The sequence below is a fragment of the Bradysia coprophila genome (genome assembly GCF_014529535.1).
Source record: "Bradysia coprophila strain Holo2 chromosome X unlocalized genomic scaffold, BU_Bcop_v1 contig_128, whole genome shotgun sequence".
NCBI classification, from domain to species: domain Eukaryota; kingdom Metazoa; phylum Arthropoda; class Insecta; order Diptera; family Sciaridae; genus Bradysia; species Bradysia coprophila.
In genome coordinates this window covers 4,088,259-4,114,182 of record NW_023503295.1, presented here as the reverse complement: position 1 = coordinate 4,114,182, position 25,924 = coordinate 4,088,259, and the positions used below count along the sequence as shown (strand labels likewise).

Below are 25,924 nucleotides of genomic sequence, written 5' to 3'. Positions count from 1 at the left end.
ACTACCAAGATTATTATTGACTACCAAACGTAATTTTCGACAGAGATGTTTACTGTTGAAGAACTAAGCACCGACTGACGAAATGATTCTACTTGCTTGCTATATATAAGACAGAAATTTCAGTTATTTTAAGCTTTTCGTAATATCGCAAAAACTGCAGGTTATTTCATTAACTTTGGGAACACGGGTTCTCCAATTCAAATGAGTGATAGATCGTTGGATTCGTCTTTCAATTGTAGAGAAGTCGGATCTTTAATTTTTTCGATTAATTTTGTTTGTTTTCGGTGTAAAGTGTTTAAAAGTGAAGGCTTGTCAGAGGGTCCCGTGAACACTTTTTCAGCAATAACTCAAGAAATAATTATTTAAAATCATTGGTATGATGTACTAATGTCGGTCTTGGGAAGACGTACTACAGGTGGAGTGTATGCACTGGCTGGTGCAAGTACACCTCCACAAGATTTATGACCAAAAATATAGTGTTCGCCTTCTCTGCAAAATTGATGTTTCACGGGACTGGCTGTGTAGTGTTCTAGCCTGCCTCACCCACTATCGTTTCACATATATAAGATCCCAGGTCTTCTGTGTGGCAAGCCTACAGAAACTACAAGTCTTCGGAAAAAGGAAAAAAGTAGATAAAAATGACTGCACTTCCAGACGCTGTTTCAGTAGCAGAGCCCCTAGAAAGAAAGTTAAAATTTTCAACTTTACAGTAACCTTTTTCCGAAGACTTGCAGGTTTTGTAGGCTTGCAACACAGAAGTACTGGGATCTTATATATCTGGAACAATAGTGGGTGAGGCAAGCTACAACACTACACAGTCAGTCCCTTGGAACATCAATTTTGCAGAGAAGGTGGACTCTCTGAACACTATATATTTGGTGAGCAGTCTTTTTTTTCGCTTGACAATAAAAAGAAATAAAACGGTAAAACGTTATTAGGTCCAAAAAAATGTTTTTGTCATAACTTTTGTGGAGGTGTACTTGCACCAGCCAGTGCATACACTCCACCTGTAGTACGTCTTCCCAAGACCGACATTAGTACATCATACCAATGATTTTAAATAATTATTTCTTGAGTTATTGCTGAAAAACTGTTCACGGGACCCTCTGACAAGCCTTCACTTTTAAACACTTTACACCGAAAACAAACAAAATTAATCGAAAAAATTAAAGATGCGACTTCTCTACAATTGAAAGACGAATCCAACGATCTATCACTCATTTGAATTGGAGAACCCGTGTTCCCAAAGATAATGAAATAACCTGCAGTTTTTGCGATATTACGAAAAGCTTAAAAATAACTGAAATGTCACTTCGCAATCTGTTGACAAATGAACAATGAAAATGTTATGAAAAGAATCTTGCATATGTTATGTACCAAGAAGGCGGATATCAAAAACGGTGGAGGTACAGCCGATCGCTATTTTGTTGCACAACATCTTATGATTAGAATTTTGCTATTTTGTCCAATTTAAACTCAACAATCAACACACGTTTTTAACGGTTTTATTGGTTTTCTTCATGTAATTCGTTCCATTGATTCTACATGTATTTCATTAGGGTTTTACATTTCTCCCATTTCACACGAATTTCCTTCTCACGTTTGAAAGATCAGAAAAGCATTAGTATTTTACATGACTTGGTATAAAAAGATGAAAAGTATGGTTTTCGTGTGAATTTTGTTGATACGAGGCGTAGCCGAGGTCAATAAACACGTGAAAACGAGACATTTCATCTTTTTATCCCGAGTGGTTTTTGCATGCTTTGGAAGTCGAAATTAGTGCGTGAAACATGAAAAGTATCGTTTTCGACGCATGTAGCATGTAAAATACATATAGTGCACAAAAAAAACCTTCTAAATTGCTTACTGCCTTTGCGATCAAATCAGATTTGATCTAAACTGTTCTTTCAGAATTTTGATTGACGCTACCTAATACTTCTTTAACTGCTTGGACACGCAAAGTATATGGTGCCACCACAAGCAGATAATGAGAACTGACCACTTGTCTGTCAATGGTGCCAATCGACAAAATCAAAAATGAAATTGAATTCGTTGGTTCAATTGAATGTGGGAAGTGTGTAGGATGTAAAAGGAATGAATCCTACAATCCCATAGTCATAATATAATTGAGTACCTGTAGTCATTTTTTCTCAATGTCATAAATGTTTCCACAATCTCGACAATTCAAAACGATCGATGCAAGAAACATGAGCCATTGCATAATAGCGAAGGTAGCCCTGGTTCTATAATTCAATCATCACATATTGTAGAAACTTCGCTTCGGTATAAAAATGAAGTTATTGGAACCCAATAGAAAAATAATATTTGGAAAATATTTCTCATGGGTCAAATTTCCAAATCCCGTGATAATGTACTGCTATGCAGGAAAACGTGCTTTGCTTAAGAGTGGTATCGCCAAAAGATCGAACAAAATCAGACATTTTGGGACAAGGTGTCACGGATTTTATAGAGTCACAGCTCATTCGATGCGTTGAACTGATGCGAGTAAAACGTAGTCCTACGTTTGGTGAAATTTATTTTGTTGTCGACGATAGGTAGTGAAGTAAGGGTCTGCCAAAAGGGGCCCAAAATCGTTTTTTTTTGCAATTACCCGAGTGAAACAATTTCGGGAAAAAACTTTTTTAGCTACGTTTGAAGGTCTTGAAGAGACGCAAAATTTGAATATACTTACCACCAGGTCCATGTTCACCTGACGGTGACATTAATGACTTTAGATGAAAAAATAGGTGATTTTCTGAAGTACCTGAACGGCTGCAGTGACACAAGTCCGAGACATGGTATGTATGGTGAGAGAGCCTAGCCCAAAGTTGTTCGAAGATTTGGCGATTTCACTCTTATGTGTAATTGTAAATTTCTACGTTTTGTTTCTAACGAATGGTTAGGTGCCAGTTTTGCGCATACGATGCCATGTTTATAATATCGGCTTCGCCTCGGGTTGACAGCTTTGACATCTGTCAGAAAACTTTCAGTTTAGTTTTACATTAATTAGTCAATTTGAGAAGGTAGGGCGAGAGCCCTGGAACCGAAGCCACTGTTGGACATAAGTTGTTGTGCATACCTATAGGTTCACGTCAGGAAAGTTTTTATTTACGGTTGATTGCTGCACTAGGATACTTAAAATCATATTTGTAAATCGGCAGGAACTGTATCGTAGTGCTGGAATGAGGAGTTTTCCGTTGACGCACCCAAATTAATAATCGAAATCAGGTGGATATTTTTGCATTTTCCGACGACGAATCCAGAATCGAAAATAGTAAAATGGCGGATCTTCATCTCCTCAATGAAAATTGACTGAATTCGATGATAGTTAAGCAAAGAAATTTCGTAAAAAACGAAAACGAAAATATTTTCACGCGAAAAATTTTATCTTTCTTTACCTTTGTAGCGAAAAAAAAACTTTCTCTAGTGAATTAGAAACAATTTAGACGCTTTAATTTCAACATAATTTTATTATGATAAAACATCAACAACAACAAAACGACACTGTAAAATACGTCAGATTTTTAGCGCAAGGATTATAATATTCAATATATTGTAAGGTTTAGTCAACAAAAAAGCACCTTCATTGATTGAGTAAAATTATTTTATTTATCAGCAGCTACAATGAGGGATTCCAATATCCAAAGAACACATTTATAATTGAACAATGAATGAACTTACGAGGAACAGTTTTGATCGCGGCTTTATCAGAAATGTGTTGCATTCTCACACAGAAATTATTTTTAATTTGTACACAACAAACATTGCCACTAAAGTAAATAAATTTCGAATACAATTTCTTAGAGTGAATAAGTTAAAGGCAATACTTTCCTTTTGCGATATTAATCATTAAATCTCTTATACATCTTCTGTACAAAGTATCGGCTAGTGTTTGATACAACAGTAAATAGATAAATAGAGATGTAACACGTCCAGTTTTTGTGTGAACTTGATCCGAGGTGAAGCCTTCACTGAAGGCGCCAAATGCCAGTGCTTGAAACACAAACAAGAATAGACCGGCTGAAGCCTGATGAGGTCATTTTTCATATTTTTTTAAATTTCTGTACACTACTGTCTTGGTACATATTCAAGTACCACTTTGGTATTCAACTATCAAATTTTCAAATCATAAATAGACGAGCGAGCCGCCTTTGTTATCAGTCGGTGTGCAGCTCTCAAACAGTAAACATCTCTACAACATCCGTATTAGTTTGGTAGTCAACTACCACTTTGGTAGTCAACTACCACTTTGGTAGTCAACTACCACTTTGGTAGTCAACTGCCACTTTGGTAGTCAACTGCCAATTTGGTAGTCAACTGCCACTTTGGTAGTCAACTGCCACTTTGGTAGTCAACTGCCACTTTGGTAGTCAACTGTTACTTTGGTAGTCAACTGCCACTTTGGTAGTCAACTGTTACTTTAGTAGTCAACTGTTACTTTAGTAGTCAACTGCCACTTTGGTAGTCAACTGCCACTTTGGTAGTCAACTGCCACTTTGATAGTCAACTGCCACTTTGGTAGTCAACTGCCACTTTGGATAGTCAACTGCCACTTTGGTAGTCAACTGCACTTTGGTAGTCAACTGCCACTTTGGTAGTCAACTGCCACTTTGGTAGTCAACTGCCACTTTGGTAGTCAACTGCCACTTTGGTAGTCAACTGCCACTTTGGTAGTCGACTGCACTTGGTATCAACTGCACTTTGGTAGTCAACTGCCACTTTGGTAGTCAACTGCCACTTTGGTAGTCAACTGCCACTTTGGTAGTCAACTGCCACTTTGGTAGTCAACTGCCACTTTGGTAGTCAACTGCCACTTTGGTAGTCAACTGCCACTTTGGTAGTCAACTGCCACTTTGGTAGTCAACTGCCACTTTGATAGTCAACTGCCACTTTGGTAGTCAACTGCCACTTTGGTAGTCAACTACCAAATACTCTATTTATAAATAGACCAGCAGGCCGAATAATTTCATCAGTCGGTGTGCATCTATCGAGTAAGAAACATCTTTGCTGCTAAATTGGGGGTTCAACTACTAACAACTACCAAACTTTCAAATTGCAATGTCTGCTATGAGTCTGCTACGGTTACCAGATAATAATTGATTTGCCTGGTGTTGGTTTGCTCATAGTAGCATTGCAATTCTAATTTTTATCAATCACATTTGATTTGTGACACTGATGGAGGGACGGAAAGATGAAGTGCCCACAATAGGTCTTTTTTTCCTATGGAACAAAGACCTAAAAAGCACCACAGCCCATTTTTTTGAACCAAATTCCTATTCATTTCGCAAAAATCTTTGAAAATTGTTAAAAATTTCTGTGATAAAATTTTGAATTTTTTAGATATTAGTTCCGAAAATAGACTATAAAACGCCTATTCGAACTTTCAACGCAATATAATACTACATTTCGCACCCTAGGACTTTTTTTTTTAATTATTGCATTTATTTTATCATTCCTTGAATATCACACTGTGTGGAATACAATTACAATTACAATACAATTACTACTAACAGGACTAAAAGTATTTTTTAGCGTGTGAGAAGTTTCCAGACAGAGCCGAAGGCGAGGTGGGGAATCGGATACGGTAAAAAGACTTTTAGTCCGTGGTACGAATAGTATTTTTCATATTGGACGGATTTTCGGGTCTTAGGTATGAAAAATATTTTCATTCGCCAAATTAAACTCACGTCTAGGGCGACAATCGGTTTTTCGTTGAGTTTTTTTCAGTCATTTTTCATAAAATTGCCATTTTAACATGGAAAGTAATTTAACTTTGACTTAAAAATCATCGTATTTGTGCAATAACTAACAAACACGATCACGGTCACCAAAGAAACACAATACAGTCAAATACATAGAGAATGACAGGACCTAATTTCGAGAATTACAAGAACTTAAATTCGCAAAATTTTTTGCAAATTCTCGAAATTCTTGAAAGTTATCGAAATTTTTAAAAGTTAACGAAAAGATGCCCCTATGAACGGTCGCATCCATCAGAATTTCTGATACCAAAAAATCGTAAGTAAGTTCAATCATTGCATTCATATCAATTGCCTGCTATCAAAGTGTCCGAATTTGATTGAACACGAGTAGGTCGTGCATCAATTTCTTAATTAAAATAAATCAAAAAAGGAAAAAAAAATTGTTCGAAAAATTGTTTTTAAGCAAAACCTCAAAAGTATAGAAATTAAAATAATAAAAAAATCAAATCTTAGTTTGAAAACAAAATTGTTATATTAAAAACAAAGATAATAAATGCACCATCATGCCTATATAAGTTTAAATAAATAAAAGGAAGTAAAAGAGAAAAAAAAAATATTAAAGAATTCGTAGAACGTAATAATTTTGGTAGTTGTATACGAAAGAGTGTGGCTTCTTATCCTATTTTTCAATGTAGTAATTTAGAGCTCTTGGACCTGTTTTGCCTCCAAAGTTAGGAATTATAGAAACAAAAATTCTAGAATTTGTTGCATATTAAGTAGCCACGACCGCAATGGAATAAATTAACTACACAGCAATTTTTTTTTAAACAAAAAGAACTAAAAATATTTTTTAATGCAAATATTTAACGCAATTAACTATTTTTGATCGACGCAATATCATTTATAAATTAATCTTAAGAAAATAAAAATTAAAAAAAAAATTATCGAATAATCAATCGCACTTGTAAAAAGACTCGCGTCAATGTTAGACAATATTTTTAGGAAAAACAAGCAACAACAATTATTTTTGAACAAAAATAAATTTCATTTTTCATTTCCATGCTCAATTTGAAAAAGAAATCATTTCTGTGCACTAAATTACGGTTGTTAACAAATATTTATGCGATACTACTCCTAAACAAACTATAATTATAAGTTTAACATCTTAAAAAACACATTTCCATTTTGTCCATTCGTCCATTTGTATAGCCCTAAAACACACGTATGTGATGAATGACAGTCGGAAATGTCGTTTCAATTAAAATTGACAACGCTTAATATCTTACCTATTTTTGGCCTAATATGCTACATTTAATTATTTATATATCAATTTAGAATTAGTTTGAACAGCAATAGGAACGTGAGCAAATGCTTTGTAATTTATAATGTCGACAATTTATAAGCTAAAAAACAAAGCTGAAGTTAATGTTCTTTTAATTTCTGCCTTAGTTCGCTTCAGCTGTTTTACCAGCTGATTCACTCACATCAACTCACTGCTTTATATACCTTAGTACGGGTTTTTCTGCTACCACACGCCAGTAAAAGCAGTAAAAACTATATATAAGCACGCATAAGCAATGTGATTGTTATTTGATAAGCGGATCAGCTGGTGGAACAGCTGAAGTGAAGTTAGACACAAATTCGGTTGACATGAACTGTAGCGACGGCTTATATCAGTTATATCGGTTATGATGCATTTGCGCAACTCATGTAATATTTTTATAAAAATGACTTTAAAACATTCATAGATTTAATAGAAATAATTTTTCTTACAGAAATGTTAGTCCAGTAATTCACTATGTTACTATGTCACTATGCTACTTATACTAAGCAATACTTAATATAAAAAAAATTATTTTATAACAATCCTAGCGAAACAAGATTTGTATGCATCCACAGCCCTGAGATACTGGTAGTACACAGCTTGCTTCTCAAGAAGAAAGCGTCTAATCTAGAAGCAAGTGATCAGAGACCCACGAAATTGTCTGAAGGCAAAAATGCAGTATAGGTGAACAGGGTGGATCGGCGATTTTTTGATTGGGAATAGTAGAGAAATGTCACCTGACCACCATTTCAGGCAAAATTGGGGCGCGGAAAGCAATTTTAATTTTGTCACTTTGTATAAGGAAAATTAATTTGAGTCAAAGAAAAATATTGTTTGTACAAGGAAAATGAAAAAATTAAAATTTCTTTCCGCGCCCAAATTTCGCCTGAAATGGTGTCAGGGGACATTTCTCTACCATTCACAGTCAAAAAATCGCCGATCCCCCCTGTTCACCTATACTGCATTTTAGCCAAAAAAAAGAACTTTGATCGCATGCAAGAATGAGGCACACACTTTTCCCATTCTTCGTGTTACCATTTCTATAAATAAAAATTTTCCACAATGTTTTGCGCAGAATCGCCAGAATGTGTGTAGGTGTGCTAACCAGACGGTAGTCAATTTATAAAAAATCAGATCAAATATTACGCTGACGTACTAATGTCTGATAAAATTTCGTCGCTTTAGCTTCATAAGTTTAGTCAGCAACTTCGGAATATGTACGTTCAACGTTCTACGTTACACTTGGTTTTTGAAGCTTTGCAGTTCTTGATGTTTAAGACGAAAATCTCATGAATTATGAAGGAATAGACGGGCGAACGATACGCCTTTCTTGAATCTTTCCATTGGGTTTCAAATATCATTCAGTGATTTAAATGCCTTTTTTATCGTAAATTGAAATAACTTATCACGCAGGGGCGCCGACTTCTAAGGACAAGCGAGGCTCGGGCACCACTACTCGAATGATGAGCACCACTACATCTTTCCAGTTTTACTTGAAAGAGCACCACTACTCCCAGATTCGCTTGTTGTACGAGCACCACTACTCCCAAATACAAGTCGGCGTCCCTGTATCGCGACCGAAGTCACACTCACTGCGGCGATGCAATCAAAGTCTTATATGATTTTTTTAGCGTTCCTTCACAGTCGATTTTGTGGGATCGGAAATGGACCACTCCAGAAAAAATTCTAGTGGCCCATAGGTACCAAAAAGCCACATACAAACTTTTTTCTTGATCATCTCCAGGTGGTGAAAAATCAAAATTTGAAAATTTTCGAGTAGTTTTTTCCCATTCTAAAAACCACCACGACCAGGTTGTACATTTCTTTTTCAACTTTAAAACAACATTTTATCCTTCTATGAGGTCTACTCTAACATATAAAAAAGAAAAAAAAAAATGGAAAAAGTTTGCTGGCCGAGTTTTTGTGAGTCATCAAGTTTCGCCGCGGTCCGATTTTCCACAAATTTCAATATAACTTTTTGGCCAAATTAAAGTCGGAGCATTATAATTTGATCGATTCTACTCATTTAATTCATTTTTAAATAATTGTAGTTTTCGAAGAAATCATTTCGAAAACATTACAGTATGAAAGCTTACACATGCGCATATTAGAGCTGTTTACTCGCGGTATACCTGCGGGTAATCCGTTCAAATGCACGTGTCTAAGCTTTTATACTGTAATGTTTTCGAAATGATTTCTTCGAAAACTACAATTATTTAAAAATGAATAAAAATGAAACTTGCGATAGCTCATTTGAAAGGTATTTCCATAGCGGTTGCAGAAATAGAAACATTACCAGAAAAAAATTTAAATTATTTTGAGTTTTACCTGTTACACAGCGTAAAATCAGGCTAAATTTATCAGTAAGGAGAAAATTGGGAAAAGTCCCGGTGAACTTTATTAACAATAGACCGTGTGAAGTACAAATAACTTATTTTTAATTGATGTAAATTATTATTCTGTAGAACAAAAGTGCAAACAGAATATCTGAAAAACGTCTGCTTGATTTTATATCTCACTTTAAAAGCTGTAATTTGAATGAGACTAAAAGGATATCCAATCCATTCTAATTCATTCTAATTGGATTCTTACTAAGATTCTAATAAGTGGGATGGCATCGGGATGGCAACAATATTTTTCAATAATTTCTATAAAATAAATTAAATATTTTTTTCCATGGTTTTCATGGTAAATCTTTATTTTATTAAAATATGAAACTTTTTTCTCAAAATCGCACACGGTCTATTACTGAAAATTGCCAAAATTTACTTAAATTTACTGAATTTACAGTAAATTTTGAATTTTGGCAATATTCATTAATTTCAGTAAATAAAATTCCCAATAAATGGTCTAAATGAAAAGTTATTTTTCGATGACGAACAATGACTTTGGTGCATTTTGACTCCACCCCGTAGATTGTCTGTCATCTGTATTGAGATTATCGAATTCACAGTAGACTAATATGCTCAGGAATATCATTTTAACTGTAACACTATTTCAAAACGCTTTGATTCATCATCATTCATTCATAATTACTGGACTAATATTTTGAATGAGTTATTTAGTAATTAAAAAAAAATTTAACCGAAACGTACTGATTCGGCCCCCAGCAATGCTTTCGTATATATTATACATCTAGATATATTTATCACCTATTAATAATATTATACAAAAATAAACAAGAAGAAAAGTACTAAAAATTAAGTAAACAAAAGGATAAATAAAATAACTGCATAATGACTTGCGCTTATGTTGCCGATAAAAAAATGAGTTGAATTTTTTCACTTTTTTTAGGTGAAAATAAAAACCACAAAAAAGAAGAGAGAAATTGTAAAATATTAAAATGAAAACCAAAAAAAAAAATAATTTAAAAAAAGCACAGCACAATTATACTGATATCGATTGAAATAAAAATGAAAACGGAATAGAAATGAAAATACGATAACAAGCATTAAATATACATAGAAAAGACTGTAGAATTATTAAACCAAAAAAAAAAGAAGATTAAAGTTAAAAAGTGTTGCTATATTTTTAGGAAATGAGAAACTTAAAACACACAAACAAGAAACTATTATGTAAATTGAATAAAAAAATTAAACAAACAAAAAATACAAGAAAATTAGAAAATAATTGAGCGAAAAGAGAAAATGGAGAAAAAAGTTGTTGAAATTGTTATAGGAAAAAAATAATTAGATTTGGGTTTTAAAACACAAAAAGGAACACAAATTTTATCAAAGCCACAACAATATGATACCCTAATTATATTAAATATACATAAATTATATGTATGGCTTTTAATGTGCGAATATCGTCAAAGGCCTCGTTGCTATTATACATAAAATTATATTATTCAAACTACTCCTACTTTCCAACTCGTTTTTGTTTGTTTTACGTTTTTTTTTTTTTAATTAATGAAACATTACGCTTATTATAAAGATCTAATTTGTTCACTTTTGAAACCGATTTTTATTTTTAAATTCGATAAAAAAACGATTCAAATTGATTGAACTAAATGAAAAATTTTGGTGATTCATTCATTCGACGATTTTCGTATGGTGATCGTGGATGCTGTGGATCAACAAATCGAAAAATAAATTTCGATTTTTTTAAATTGTTGTCATCACATTTTGTTTTCATTTTACGCTAAATTGCATAATTCGTTTTTATTCCGTTTTTATTCGATCAACTTAAGAGTGATATCGCCAAACCATCGAACAAAATCAGACATTTTGGGACAAGGGGTCACGGATATTATTGAGCTGTATGAAGCGAGTAAAACGTAGTAATACGTTTGGTGAAATTTATTTTGTTGTCAACGATCGAGGTCATGAAGTAAGGGCCTGCCAACAGATCCCCAAAAGCATTTTCTTGCGATTAGTCGAAGGAAACAATTTTGAGATAAAACTTTTTTCGCTAACCTTATAGGCCTTGAAGAGACGCACATTTTGAGTATACACACCACCAGGTCCATGTTGACCTGTTGGTGAAATCAATGATTTTAGGAGAAAAAATAGGCGATTTTCCCAAGTCCCTGACCGCCTGCAGTGACACAAGTCCGAGACATGGTATGTATGGTATGTATGACATGGACCTAGTGGTGTGTATACTCAAAATGTTTCCCTCGACTAATCGCAAGAAAATGATTTTGGAGCTCTTTTGGCAAGCCCTTACTTCATGACCTCGATCGTCGACAACAAAATAAAGTTCACCAAACGTAGCACTACGTTTTACTCGCTTCAGTTCAACGAATCGAATGAGCTATAGCTAAATCATATCCGTGACCCCTTGTCCCAAAGTTGTTCGAAGATTTGGCGATATCACTCTTAAGCTTGATTTCCACTTACCAAAAAAGTACTCAGTGTCTCTCGACAAAATAGAATTGTTTCAATTTTTGCTTCACTGAGTACTTTTTGTTGAGTGAAAACCATACTTAAGTGTGTTTACACACAGCGACGCGAAAGTTACAGATACGATATTTTTCTATTGTTATTTCACATTAGGACAACCGAAAAATTTCGCATCTGTCACTTTCGCGTCGCTGTGTGTAGGTCCAGTTATGTCTTTGACATGGGTTTAAGAGAGAACGACCAACGCTTTACAGCTCCAGAAAAAATAAATGTGTAACCAAACCGTCCGATTCTGGTTTTCTCCTTAAAATGTTCGCGTTTTCAATTTTTTTACGCCTTCCTTACTTGGCTCTATGATCAGACTACCCCAAAATTCATCATATGTTCCGTATATTTCGCGCTTATGATTACAGCAATTAGAACATTTTCTCCAGTTGCAATTGGTCGAATTAAAGAAGATGACAAGCAGTCATTCTGAAGTCGTCTCTGTATAACAAATATTTTCGAGTTTCAAGTTTATATTTTGGAATCAAAAATGTGCCCATTTTATGGGATACTCATAAGACTTTAGCACTCGATATTATCGAGTCGATATAAAGAAGAATAAGAAAATGCCGAAAACGTAGCGCGCTAGCACATGAATGCAATATTAGAAGCACAGAAAATTGTCCGATTTGTTATTTCTTGATATTAAAATTTAATTTCGCCACCTATTTGAATATTACAACGAAGATAGACCTACTCACCGTCCCGAATTTATTCGAAAGTGGTCGACTAACCACGTCATAACGAACACATTCTGTTGTCATTCTCTCTTACCTGTATTTACAAGTGATACGTTCCATTTATTATTTACGTAAATCATTCCTTTATCGTTGTTAAAGTAAATCATTTTTTGTTTGATCAGTTTCGCAGAATTTTCCTTCCTTACAAATAAGTTTGTACTGCTACTTTTAACTCATCTTAAGTTATTGCTAAATAAAGAATTTTTATAAGCAAAATACGTTGTTGAAAGATTTTTTAGGTCTAGTCCTTCAAGCTGATCAGCTGCTGACGCCGACATTTGAATTAACCTTTTTAAGTTAGAATCGTAGTCTGCACCGTTGTTGTACATTAATAAAAGATTATTCGAGTACCGTAATGGCGTTTTCAAGATATTTCATTTCCTGCCTTCCTAAGCTCAATCCATGGAGTAAGCGATTATTTACATTGCGAACGATGCATTACTGGAATGGAACTCTTTCAACAGTGAGATTCCTGAGGCAAAAGAGTATCAGAAAAACTGGGACTTAATAAACACGAAGCGTATAATAACCGAAAACTTAACATTCACACTGCCATTGGATATTGCAAGATTTAATGCGCTTCAACACAAAGAATCGAACGCTTGGTTGAATGCGTATCCGTCTCCAAACATAGGAACTTTCATGGACAACAGCACATTCCGTATATGTATTGCTCTTCGTCTGGGTTGCAAAATTTGCGAAAAGTTTACTTGCTCTTGTTGTTCAATCGTTCATGAAAACGGATTACACGGTCTAAGTTGTCCAAAGAACACCGCAAGCTGGATTGCAAAACATGGAGAGATGAACGATATCATTTATCGGTCTTGAACGTGTATTAATGTGCCTTCAAAATTGAAACCGACTGGGCTTTCGAGAGACGATGGGAAAAGACCCGATGGTATAACGTTAATTCCATGGGAAAAAGGACAGTCAATGGTTTTGGACGCTACTTGTATCGATACAGTAGCTGACAGTTACATACACCTATCTCTAACGCAATCAAGTTCAGCAGCAGAATTTGCGCAAAATCAAAAGCATGGGCTCAATTCGTATATAAAATCTCAAAATTATAAGTTCGTAGCATTTGCAGTGGAATCTTTGGGACCATGGTCAAGCGATTCGATTAATTTAATTAAACAAATCGGCAAGGAATTAATTCAAACGACTGGAGATCAACGCTCAAAGAATTTCCTAATTCAACGAATTTCTTTGGCAATTCAAAGGGGAAATGCCAGTTGTGTCCAAAATATCCTTCCGTCTTCAAATGCATTAAGTGAGATTTATTATTTATAAACAAAATATAAAAATTTGTAATAATCAGAAAATAAAGATTAAATTACTAGACGTAATGACCACACGTCAAGATAACAATTTTGGCAAGACGTTCATACAATGTTTTATCTGTCGAGAACATATATACCGAGATAAACAAAAATGCTCTAGAGGGATAAGTGGGAAATTATTGTTCTAGGCAGATAAACGAGGTTACTGTACTTCGTTAGTGGCGTATGCGTAACATTGTGTGTACTCATAAAGGAAAATGGTCAGAAGTGTTTAAAAATTGATTGTTAAACCTATGTGACCTGACCAGTTCTGTCAGGTTGCTATTTTGGATGACCATATTCTGACAAACTATCTTTTTCATACGATCAAACAATCTTAGTCGGATGCTTATTTTCACGATGTTTCTTAAAATCCTAGATTGCTTCCACTTAACCCTAACTTAAGTTATAAGTTATTCATCCGACAAATGGGCATGCAACCGACTGATTTTCACTTTTCTTAGATCGTAGACTTAACTCGAAATGCTTTTTTACAGTGTTGTACAGTTGTGTGACACTCTTGAATCGGGTCCAAAATAGTGAAGGAAAAGCGTTGGGCTCCGAATTTAAAATTTTCTTTATTTAGACCCATCCGATCCATTCAAAAGATACTAGAATGATTTGTAAATAAATTCCTAAGATAGTAGTCTCTACAATATAGCTGAGTGTTGGATATAATAATAGACTATGTGACAGCCTGACTAAGGCTCGGAACGGGTCGGGTTCGGTCAGACCGGAACCCGAACCTGATCTTGACCCGAACCTGATCTTGACCCGAACCGGAACTAAGACTTCGGGTTCAACCCGAACTTGACCCGAACCTAAATTTTCGATTTCGGGTTCCAACCGAACCCGACCCGAACCCGAAGTTATTCAACCAGTACTTGACCCGAACCCGAATTTCCATTTCGGGTTTGACCCGAACCTGACCTGAACCCGAGATCTTCAAATAAATCAGGTCCGGTTCGGGTTAACCCGAAATTTTTGGCATTTTTTAGTGTAAAATTTTCGGGTCACCCGAACCGGATCTGATCTATTTGAAAATTTCGGGTTCAGATCAGGTTCGGGTCAAACCCGAAATGGAAATTCGGGTTCAAGTCAAGTACGGGTTGAAAAACTTCGGGTTCGGGTCGGGTTCGGTTGGAACCCGAAATCGAAAATTTAGGTTCGGGTCAAGTTCGGGTTGAACCCGAAGTCTTAGTTCCGGTTCGGGTCTAAGACCGGTTCGGGTCATAATCTGAACTGATCAGGTCAACCCGAACCCGTTCCGAGCCTTAAGCCTGACAGCCTTCTCCTCTAGCAGCAAACTTTGGTTCATATCAGGTAATGAAAGGAAGTCGCATGGACCATCAGTGAGCTCCAACACTAGGCTTCGTAGGCTTCGTTCGTGGCTGTGGTGAAGATATTTTTAATTAAATTAAGATGGTTTTTGCCTGAATAGGCTTCTGTTGCGCTTTTCTTATATTACTTTAACCGTTTTTTTCCGTTTCTGCTGAAACGTGAATCGTAAAGGAGTATAACAGTCGTTCTGTGAAAAGTCAACCGAACGGGTTCCAACCGAACCCGACCCGAACCCGAAGTTATTCAACCAGTACTTGACCCGAACCCGAATTTCCATTTCGGGTTTGACCCGAACCTGACCTGAACCCGAGATCTTCAAATAAATCAGGTCCGGTTCGGGTTAACCCGAAATTTTTGGCATTTTTTAGTGTAAAATTTTCGGGTCACCCGAACCGGATCTGATCTATTTGAAAATTTCGGGTTCAGATCAGGTTCGGGTCAAACCCGAAATGGAAATTCGGGTTCAAGTCAAGTACGGGTTGAAAAACTTCGGGTTCGGGTCGGGTTCGGTTGGAACCCGAAATCGAAAATTTAGGTTCGGGTCAAGTTCGGGTTGAACCCGAAGTCTTAGTTCCGGTTCGGGTCTAAGACCGGTTCGGGTCATAATCTGAACTGATCAGGTCAACCCGAACCCGTTCCGAGCCTTAAGCCTGACAGCCTTCTCCTCTAGCAGCAAACTTTGGTTCATATCAGGTAATGAAAGGAAGTCGCATGGACCATCAGTGAGCTCCAACACTAGGCTTCGTAGGCTTCGTTCGTGGCTGTTATGAAGATATTTTTAATTAAATTAAGATGGTTTTTGCCTGAATAGGCTTCTGTTGCGCTTTTCTTATATTACTTTAACCGTTTTTTCCGTTTCTGCTGAAACGTGAATCGTAAAGGAGTATAACAGTCGTTCTGTGAAAAGTCAACCGAATTTTTCTCGTGAGTTTTTCCTTGTTTCGTTCGTAGTTGTGCAGTTTCTTGGTGCTAGACGTTGTGTTGTGTAAGCTGATCCTTTTGGCCGCCACCGATGGTGTTTACTGCGCAGTGTTAGACCTGGTGTTTTCAACACGTAAGTTTTTCCGTTTTTTTCCTACTGTTCGTTTGGCTTTCAATTTTGATCGCTTGTCTTTTGGTGCTTGCTACTAGCTCTAGGGCTTTCAGAAAGTAGCTTCATTTGTAACCGTTTTTCCATCAACAGATGGCAAGAAATTTTCTGCTTGAAAATTCTCACACTTTGCTCAAACGAGAATTTTTTACTGTCTTGTGAAGGGTGTTGAAACAGCAATTCTGTCTCCAAAATTCACTAAACGTGACCCGTGGGAGGGAAGAGAATTTATTTCTCTGTTTGTCTGTGTTTTGCATACTTTCGTTTTAGCGGTTTTTCTGGATTTAGCCAGTAAAGTTAATTTGTCTTTTGGTGTTTCATTATTATAATAAAGTGAAAGCAGCCAAATGGAGAATTTTTATGGTCATTTTTGTACTTTGAGTCTTTATTTCACCGCCAAATACTGGCTGAATAAACGAAAATACAGTTACAATAAATTAAAAGTTTGCAACTTAAATTAAACAAAATTACAGCAATGACAATGACTCAATTGCAAAGACTACATAAGTCTAACGTTCCAAAAATTCACGAGCTACGATACCATCGGGCCACCATTCACTTTTCACTATAGAGTCGAAAGCCTCCAAACCGACAGTAATTTTGAACGATACAAATAGTTGAAAAATCCACAGAGGGCGAAACCAATATTTTACACGACACATCTTCAGCAGACGTTATTACGTTGTTCCGAATTAAGTAATTGACAATTTGTTCCTCGGTAACAGACGTTTCAAAATTGGCCACGTAAACTACTTTGCAGGTCTCACGGTTCGGCGAAACTGTACGTTGTGACTGAATGTGGCCAGTAGACGAATTACTTAGCACTTCGGCAAAAGAACTAGAATTAGCTGACAGGTTTGTGGGTTCCAATGGATCCTTTACAGTATCATCAACGGAATTACGCTGTGGGATGGATTGAGCAACATCAACATCAGATTGCGCGATTAATGAAGCGGTCGGCAGATTCGATCCATTTGAGACAGGAGTCTCGACAAAACAATTTTCGACCTGTTTTACGTTTGCTGATGAATTGAGTTGCGGAACATCGGGTTGCGAGATTACAGATGTCAGCCGATTCGATCCATTTGTGACGAAGGAATCAAACGATTTTCGGTTTTCGGCTTTACGTTCATTGATGGACTCATAACTGATTCATCGGCGTTTCTAATGTGTTCTTCGGCGCATTTGGAAATGATTTCCGTTGACGTTTGGCAGCAACTTGCGAGCGTTCGACGGGCGATGAGGTTGTTATTACAGCATCTGACGTTCCACCGACCCTAATTTTCATGTCTTAGGTTTTGTCTGTTCTCACTAGTGTAATTGCTGTGCATTGTGTGTTATTTGGGATTTAGTCCGTTGCGAATTTTACGTAGCGTTAAAAATCCTCCTAGAGATGCTCTAGGCTGCCCGAATAAATAAACAGACTGAATAAAAGACAAACAGCATGTCATTTATGTTTTGCTTCATTTTGTTTTTTCTTTTATTTTGTGTAAATCTTTGTCTAAGTATCGCGTTTGTCTTTAGCTTCAATTTTTTTAAATCTTAAACATAAGATAGAAACGATAAATGAAAAAAATAATTATTAATAAAAAAGGGAAAATAATAAAACTGTCAAGAAACTGCTGATGTAGTTTCTCCTTAATTTTACTTATTTTTTTCTCTCTTTTTTCATTTTTATTGTACAAAAAACATATTATTTCGTCACTGGTATATTTTTATATAATTTCGAGTAGTTTTGGTTAATTCTATTGAACGACGATGTTTATGTTATTTTGTTTTAGCTTTCGCGTTTGTTTTTTATTATTTATTTATTTCATAAACAATCCGAATCCACGTAATAATTTCTCTAAAAAAAAAACGGTTTGCATCGACAGTCGAAACTCGAAAACGATGAGTAAGTATTATAATAGTTTACGATTTTATTTGTTTTCCTTTTTATTTCTTATTTTTTAGCATTTTTGCATCTTCTCCTTCTTCTTCATTTTGCTGTTTGACGCATTGTTTTTGTATTTTATTATTTAAAGTACCACCAATCGTCCCCGCGACATACTGTCCTACATTCTCGAGCCTTTCTGCTGCAAAACCTTGGCCCGATCATTCGATTCCTGTTCTCGGCCAACGGTGGAACCTATACATTCCTTCGAAACGACGCACAGAAACTCGGCATTCTCCTCCGAACCGTAATTGTATTGAGTTCCGATGTTTATTAATTGCTCGAATCTCCAGCCGTCGGACATTGTGGACACCATCTGAAATGGTATTCGTTGAACAATTTTCAATTTCGTTGACTATCTATCTGTCTTTCTCTCTCTACCGTTACGATTTATTATTATGCTTACCTGTGTCAATTCATTTTCATGACACTGTAATACTCTGTACACTCGTTTTTTGTCTAAGGCAGGTCTTTGATCTCTAAGTGTAATGCATTCTTTGAGTAATCCAATTAAGTGGGTCACATTGTAGAATTCAGCTTCCTCTAACACTCCTTCTTCCGATAAACCATCTAGCACTAATTTACCATGACGTAAATAATTCAAAATTGGGGCAAAATATCTCGGATCTCTGTCGATTAAATACGCTCCCGTTTCATCCTGCAATAAGGACACGTTTACATCACATCAAATTCAGTCAACAATTGAATCAATTGAATGGAAAAAAAATTATGGATTTTTCTTACCCTGTCTGATATCAAATCTGAATCGGATATAAGTCGTGACAAAAACGAATTTGGATCTCGAGACAATGTCGTTTTGGTGGTCAAATAGTATGTTCCTCCAACATTTAATTTTACCCATTGATTGCTGCCATGTTTGGTTAAAAAGTTGGGACTTTTCTTTGGATTTAAATTTACTGTCGTCATACTAAATTTCGATTTATTTTTGCACGATATTCTTAGTCTTTACGCATTTTGTTTTGACGTTGTGTATTGTTCACAGCGGTCCCCACCGAAAAAGTATATAGTCGTTTGTTCAACTGCCTAAAGGTGGACACTGCGAGAGAATGAGTTACCACAGTTGGGACTTTCGCGGTGACTTCTGAATTGTACACTGTAAAAAGTGCAGCAAGCTATAATCGGGCTCGAATATAAGGGCGCGTCCAGAAATTCTTTTTTTTCGTCGCCCAGTGAAAGCGCCGAGTTAATGAAAGTGAATTTTGACAACTGCCGTTGGAATATAAACAAAATTTAATTAATTGTTTTTCACTATTTTTCATCAATACGAAAACCGAAAACTTTTACATCAGAAATGTCAGGTTTCACTGACAAGTTAATTCTTCACGGACAAAATCGGCCGTGAAGAATCTAACCTCACAGTTAACTTTGACAGTATTAACTGAGCGACAAAAGTTAACGTGAGTGAATGAAATACAATTCTTGTACGACCTCTAATACGTGCGAGACGCATTTGACAGAGATTTAAAAATGTGAATTTTATTCAATTCACTTACGATATACATACCATATTTAAAGTTGGTTATATTTCAGCAGTTATTGGTAACAAATACTTCACATTAAAAATTGGCTACTTATGAAATATAACCGGGAACCTCTGGATTATGAGCCAACGATTTTTCTAATATTACAGTACAGTTGTGTCGGTTACACATTTCTCATTTGAAAGCCATAAACGTTCAAAAAAAGTGTAGTTTACTGTCAAACGTCATCCACAGATCCATAATTCCAAGCCTTTTCTACACATTTTGTTTGGTTATGTTGAATGTGGATGAGCACAGAAGACCATTTCGATAGAGTAACTCTGTATCTGAGCTACCTTGCATGTACAATACCTTGCGCGTAGGAGCCTCTTTAGTAATATGAGTAACATACTTTAACAAGAAACGTGAATGCATTCGAATGGAATCTGGCCGGAAAATCGGGAAAATAGCCCCCCTTCAGGAATAAGTGAACGCAATAGAAACGAGTTCTCTACGATTTCGTAGAGAGCTAAAGGAGCTATACAAAGTAGTTATTTATACAACCGAGTGATAAACGATTTTTTAGGCACTAGATGTGTAGATAACATCGTGTGCCTAAAAAAGCATTTATCAACGAGTTGTATACAACGTTTTTCGCAATAAAGGCAATGGAAAGTTCTACTTTTCGTCACTTGTTGCGAAAATATATGTTACAGAGAGATGTTAATATGACGGCTGGGACGCCTTTTCGACAGATAGAGGTAACATCCCAACCATAAAAATACGATCTATAAATGAATAGACTGTTATGATCAGAGCGAGAAATCCGAAGACTAGTTATTATAACTTGCCTTGGGGTACTTGTCAAAGTATTTGCTTCTCTTTCAACGTGGTACGTTGAGAGCGAGAGGACAGAAGACCAGTTTATTTTAACTTGCCTTGGGGTACATGTCAAAATATCTTCTTCTCTTTCATCATAACACTCTATATGTTCGGAACTTGACAGTAGAGTTCAGATTATATCGGATTAAATTCAGAACTTATATTAAATTTTGACCACAATGATTCCAGAAACAGAATATGGAAATACTTTAACTAAAAGAATACGTGTTTAAAAATTGGTCTCCAAAATTTTATTTTTCAATTCGGAAATTGTGTATGAATACTGAATCTGATTTATAGATAAATTGTCTTACGTTCATTTTGATCCTACAGGGATCATGTTAGCAATAGGTTTCTTCCAAGGCCATTCAAATTCGTTCAATCGTCACCCAGAGAGTAGCCAACACAACCTCGCTCTGAAGTTTTAACGAACAAATTTGTTTAAGTTGCGGTTATATAGTTTTCAATTTGACAGCTAGTCGCATACCGTTCAATTTTTTTCAGAAATGGTCGACATATATGTCACCTGGTGTTGAGGAATTTCGCGCCGCGTCATTCACAATAACCCACAAAATGTGTCATTTTGTCAATTATTGTGAATGATGCGGCGCGAAATTCCTAGCAGCCATGTCACCTCTATCCGTCGAAACCCTGTCCCGGTCGTCTAATTAGCCCAGGTTCTGAAAGAACAGGTTAAGACACTTTCGAGTTGATCACGAAGGCGGTGAAATCAAAATTTTACTGTAGCGCCAACTAGATGTGGAAATTTTTTTATGACGATTTCAACTTAACAAAAAGAAAAATTGTTTTCAAGTTGACTTTTCGATCAATATGCATGTCTAAATTGTCAAGATTTGTGTTTCACCCGCCTTCGTAAGTGTCTTAACCTGTTCTTTCAGAACCTTGGAATTAGCAACTGTCTGTAACTTGCGAGACTGTGTTCACTTATTCCTGAACCCGATAGAGTGTTTAAGTGAGAGAGATGGCGAAACGACAACCTATTGTTCCATCTCGGGGTCTGCTGTCAGATTCATTTGTATTATCGATGACAGGAGCTCGTTCAGGAACGATTTTTTCTTCACTCAGTGAAGATTTGACGATTCGTTTAATGTTACACTGACAGTTGTCTGACGTCTGCCGTTCAGATACGTTAGTGAAAGTTACGAGTTAATTTTATGTTTATGTTTACATTCCCACAGAGGGATTCTTTTGAATTTCGACTGACCGAAATCAGCGCTATTTTTTTCGGGACTTTTTTATATATGCCTAGTTAGGCCTTGGTGCCTAGGCCCCAAAACAAGTCTCAGATTTTTTGATCTTCCATACCTGGCTGGTGGTAATCGGCCAAAAGTCGAAAAATGGGGTTTCGTAGTCCGGATTTCCAATGAAAGTAGATAAGTAGGTATGGCCAGTCCATACAAGTCGGAGCATATACGGATTTGCATGGCGCCACCTCAAACGAACTCATTTCTAGTGGAAATTTACACTAGAAATGAGTTCGTTTGAGGTGGCGCCATGCAAATCCGTATGTGCTCCGGCTAGAACAAATTTGAACGTTTGGCCATACCTATCTATTTACTTTCATTGCGGATTTCATTTCCGTAAGGTGGCGAGGACACGACCGTGTATGGGTTCGTTGGAAAGCTGAGGTCGAGTACACTCGGGGCAAATATTAATTTCAAAAAATTGTATGATAAACGGCCGAATGACTTCCGAAAAATTTCTCAGAATCGATGTAACGTAGGTGACTTTTGACGAGGGCTGTGACCTCCACCTCACTAATGCAATTTTTTGATTAAATTATTATTTTTTAAGAATGTGGAGGACCTCAACTTTACAGCGATACTCACTTGCGTCCTTAACTTCCCTTAGCGGATAAGCTTACTAGACCGAAAGTGGAGAGGAACAGGACTTATATACAAAATGAACAGAAAGGAGGTGCCACAAACAACCGACAACAGAACTGTTTTGTTTCTTAGAAATTTATTTGACCATGACGAACATCACTCATCCATCATATCATTCGACGCAATGAAAAGTCAGAAAAAAATATTTTTAATATCTCCAGTGCGCTTTTCTAAGATCGACCATCCAGTTCGACCATTTCTTTGATCATCTGAATTGCATCAGGCGTCTCCTCATATGCCTCGTAAATTGAACGGTTAAACTGGGCATGATTTTCACTTCCTTTACTGTACCGACACGCTGTCATTGCGTCCAAATAGCCTTACGGATCGATGAGACCGGGCCAAATGTCCTTATTCCCCATCTGGCCGAAGTCGAACAGTTGCTTCATCTGTTTGAGCAACGTTTCGATCAAAGGATTCTGATTTTTACTGATCAACAGATCCTTTCGCTTCGCCACAATGTTGCCGTCGATAGCTTCTTTGCGGATGCGATCGGCTAGTTCCGTAGGACGCGATACTTGGCCGTACATAAAAAACGAATGTTGCAGCGTTCGTACGTCCTGTAAAAATTTCGTTTTGACCAGCATCAATGCTACAGCATATTCTAAGTAAGCATTGCGTCCCGTAAATAGCCAGTTCCGAAACGTCGGCATCTGTAACATCGGGAAATGATTGATCCATGTCATCCCAATATGAATCATCACTTGTATCGATAGTTGCGTGCCATTTCATGAAATCGTAACACTCCTGATCGTTTCCCTGTCGTATGAATAGTCCTGGAACCATTAATCGAAGCCGCAAATTGTCTTTGCGACAAAATCGCAACATTTCCAGTGCATTATCCAGTGCAGCTTTGACAGCATCGTAGGTCTTGATTTTAACCAAATAGTTGACGAGAAGATATCTTGTTCGCATATAATTGCAGCTCGTATCCAAGATTTCCAAAAACGCCCACTCCCGTTTCGAACACATTCGCCGGCAACATGAAATTTGGTGGTTCTGCACGCAAAAACCTCTCTGCCATTTGATGGACGTTTCTGGCATTTTGCACTTGGATGCACTTCAACAACAATATAGCAACCCCCGACTCGTACAGGATTGCTTTTAGCACAACATCTGTTTCATATAAATCCGTTTCTATGAAAATGTTCTGTTAGGTTGTTCTTGAACTGTCGACGCTGGCATATCGATTCATCAAATGATCCACAATAACCGAAATGGCAGCCAATTTTTTAACAAACTAAAATTCAAACCACAACACATCCATTGTAAATTCACTTCATCGAAGTTTCATGACATTTGGGTAACATTTCACGACCAAAATACATCGTGAGAAATCTAACCTCACAGTTACACCTGTCATCGTTAACTGAACGAAACTCAGTGAAGAAAAAATCGTTCCTGAACGAGCTCCAGCAGACCCCGAGTTGATTTTACATCTCACTCTACTTAAACGTCGTATACAATGAAGCTTTTGACAGTTGGAAAAATTAGTTTGTTTATGTTGACAAAAAAATAAATAAAAATAAAGTGAAATGGAGTGTTACACGCGGTGCGATATTAAACTAAAAACGTTTCCCCCCAACTTTATAAACTCTAGGCAGAATTTTAAATAGCAGACGTAATTTTTTTTTTGATTTATTGAAGTTAAAAAATTCGATTTAACATTCCATCCGATCGAAAAGCATGTCAAAAAGTTTTTGATGTCAAGGAAAGAAAAAGCATCTCTAAAGGGCACAACATCTGCAAGAAAGACAGATGAATGATGGACCAAAAGATCATGGCTATTTTAAGGATATTGAACTGACTGTCAGTTGATGGATCTGGATCTCTAATCTAAACTAAATAATATTTTAACTGGCACTGCTGGTTGGAATTTCTATTTTTTCAAACGGTTTTTATATCTTAAAACTTTTAATGCGTCCGGCGACCAAAAACTAAAGCTTTGAAGCTCTGTTTTCTTCAGTTAGGTAGAGTGAAAAATCCTTTTAGTATAAACAGAAATTTTTGGGTTTTTTCGTTTTGATGAGTTGATAAAGCATAACAATTTATCCACATTTACTTAATGTGGTGTAAAGCGGCAGCTAACACAATCTAATCTTTGTAAGGAATATACACAAATTTACAATCGATTCGATCTAACCGGAGCACTTCCTTGGCCGAATTAGGCTTATCACACAAAAAAATACCCACTTCTCTGGAATCCATTGGCAAATCAAAAAATAGCTCCACCTGCTCAAACCTCTGTCCGATAATAAGGTGGAAATTCCAATAGTGTAAACTGTACCACTCGGAGTTTAATATCTGGCCAAATTTGGTAATATGTGTCCACGGGCGCTCTCCCAAGCACAAACTCGTCGAACTTATAACCTTCATGTGATGGGCAATTGGGAAATAACGATTATGTTCTGTCTCAGTAGGAAACCCAGTTTCTGCGATTCGGTTGTTCAAGTTGTATAACGATTTGAAACTTATTGTAGGACTTTACACGGCTTTCGAACGAACGATTGTATTTGTTGATTGTAGTTTTCATTTCTGTACGCGGAGAAGATGTTCACGTTAATATTTTAATTTACCAATGCAGGCTCATCCATCAGTCAAGAGTTGGGAATAATAAGTTCAACAACTACAAACAAAATTGAATGGAGCACAAACCAGGCTACGATTCATTCTGATTTGGTCCAAACAATGAGGAGTCTGTCGGTGCAGGTCATGCTATGGTGAGCGGTGTCGTAAATGATTTTGTATCGTAGTGGAAACTTCAGTCAGGTAAATATTTTTTGGGAATGTCTTTGAAAAGCTCAGGTAATAAAATCTTTAATTTTTCATACAGAAAAGGCAGTCCAAACAGATGATTTTTAATACTGCTCCAGTCGAGGTACCAGCAATGCGAATGTGCTGCACGAAATTGGCAAAATTTCTGCTGAACTGAGAGATCTCAAGTCGAACATAACCGGAAAACCCGTTGTTAAGAAGATGGCTGAGCTGTTTCCTATTTAGTCGGATGCCAACTTGGTAAAGATTGACTAAAACCTTGAAAACGAAAAAAAAAAATCTGAGCTACGATTGGTAAACGAAAGAGAATACTTTTCGTATGTTTGTACTTTACCAGTTTTCCTTTCATTCAGAAACTCTAACTCAAATACTGGAAGCCGAAAAGCAGCAGGGTTATATCGACAGCTTTCAAGAAATAGATCGATGTTTGGTTGGTGTCGACTTAATAGCGCAGTGTGTAAGTCGTTAGCCTCACACTGAATTATTGTATTGGAAGTTCGTGAGTTCGAAATCGCTGACACATTAATAAAAAAAA

At 36.4% G+C, this 25,924-nt stretch overlaps 2 protein-coding genes and 1 long non-coding RNA gene across 4 annotated transcripts in view; 2 read left to right on the top strand and 1 right to left on the bottom strand.

The window, feature by feature from the left end:
* Nucleotides 1-5,397, top strand: part of LOC119067626 (contactin-2) — a 27,888-nt gene extending 22,491 nt beyond the window's left edge. The window contains exon 6 of the mRNA XM_037170719.1: nucleotides 5,341-5,397. Coding sequence (XP_037026614.1) covers nucleotides 5,341-5,397 — 57 coding nt within the window. The remainder of the gene's footprint in view (nucleotides 1-5,340) is intronic.
* A 12,677-nt stretch (nucleotides 5,398-18,074) lies between these two features.
* Nucleotides 18,075-19,365, bottom strand: LOC119067768 (BTB/POZ domain-containing protein KCTD5). The gene is made up of 3 exons (XM_037170912.1): nucleotides 19,089-19,365; nucleotides 18,751-19,002; nucleotides 18,075-18,660 (listed from the first exon to the last, which is right to left on the bottom strand). Exons 1-3 carry the CDS (start codon nucleotides 19,269-19,271, stop codon nucleotides 18,466-18,468), a joined length of 630 nt encoding a protein of 209 aa, XP_037026807.1. The 5' UTR covers nucleotides 19,272-19,365; the 3' UTR covers nucleotides 18,075-18,465.
* Nucleotides 19,366-24,091: 4,726 nt separating this feature from the next.
* On the top strand, nucleotides 24,092-25,924 carry LOC119067774. Of its 2 annotated transcripts, XR_005086033.1 has the most exons (4): nucleotides 24,092-24,235; nucleotides 25,199-25,383; nucleotides 25,448-25,683; nucleotides 25,743-25,924. It is a non-coding gene; the product is annotated as an uncharacterized LOC119067774 (long non-coding RNA). The 2 variants fall into 2 exon arrangements; XR_005086032.1 differs by lacking the exon at nucleotides 24,092-24,235 and having other exon boundaries at nucleotides 24,828-25,383.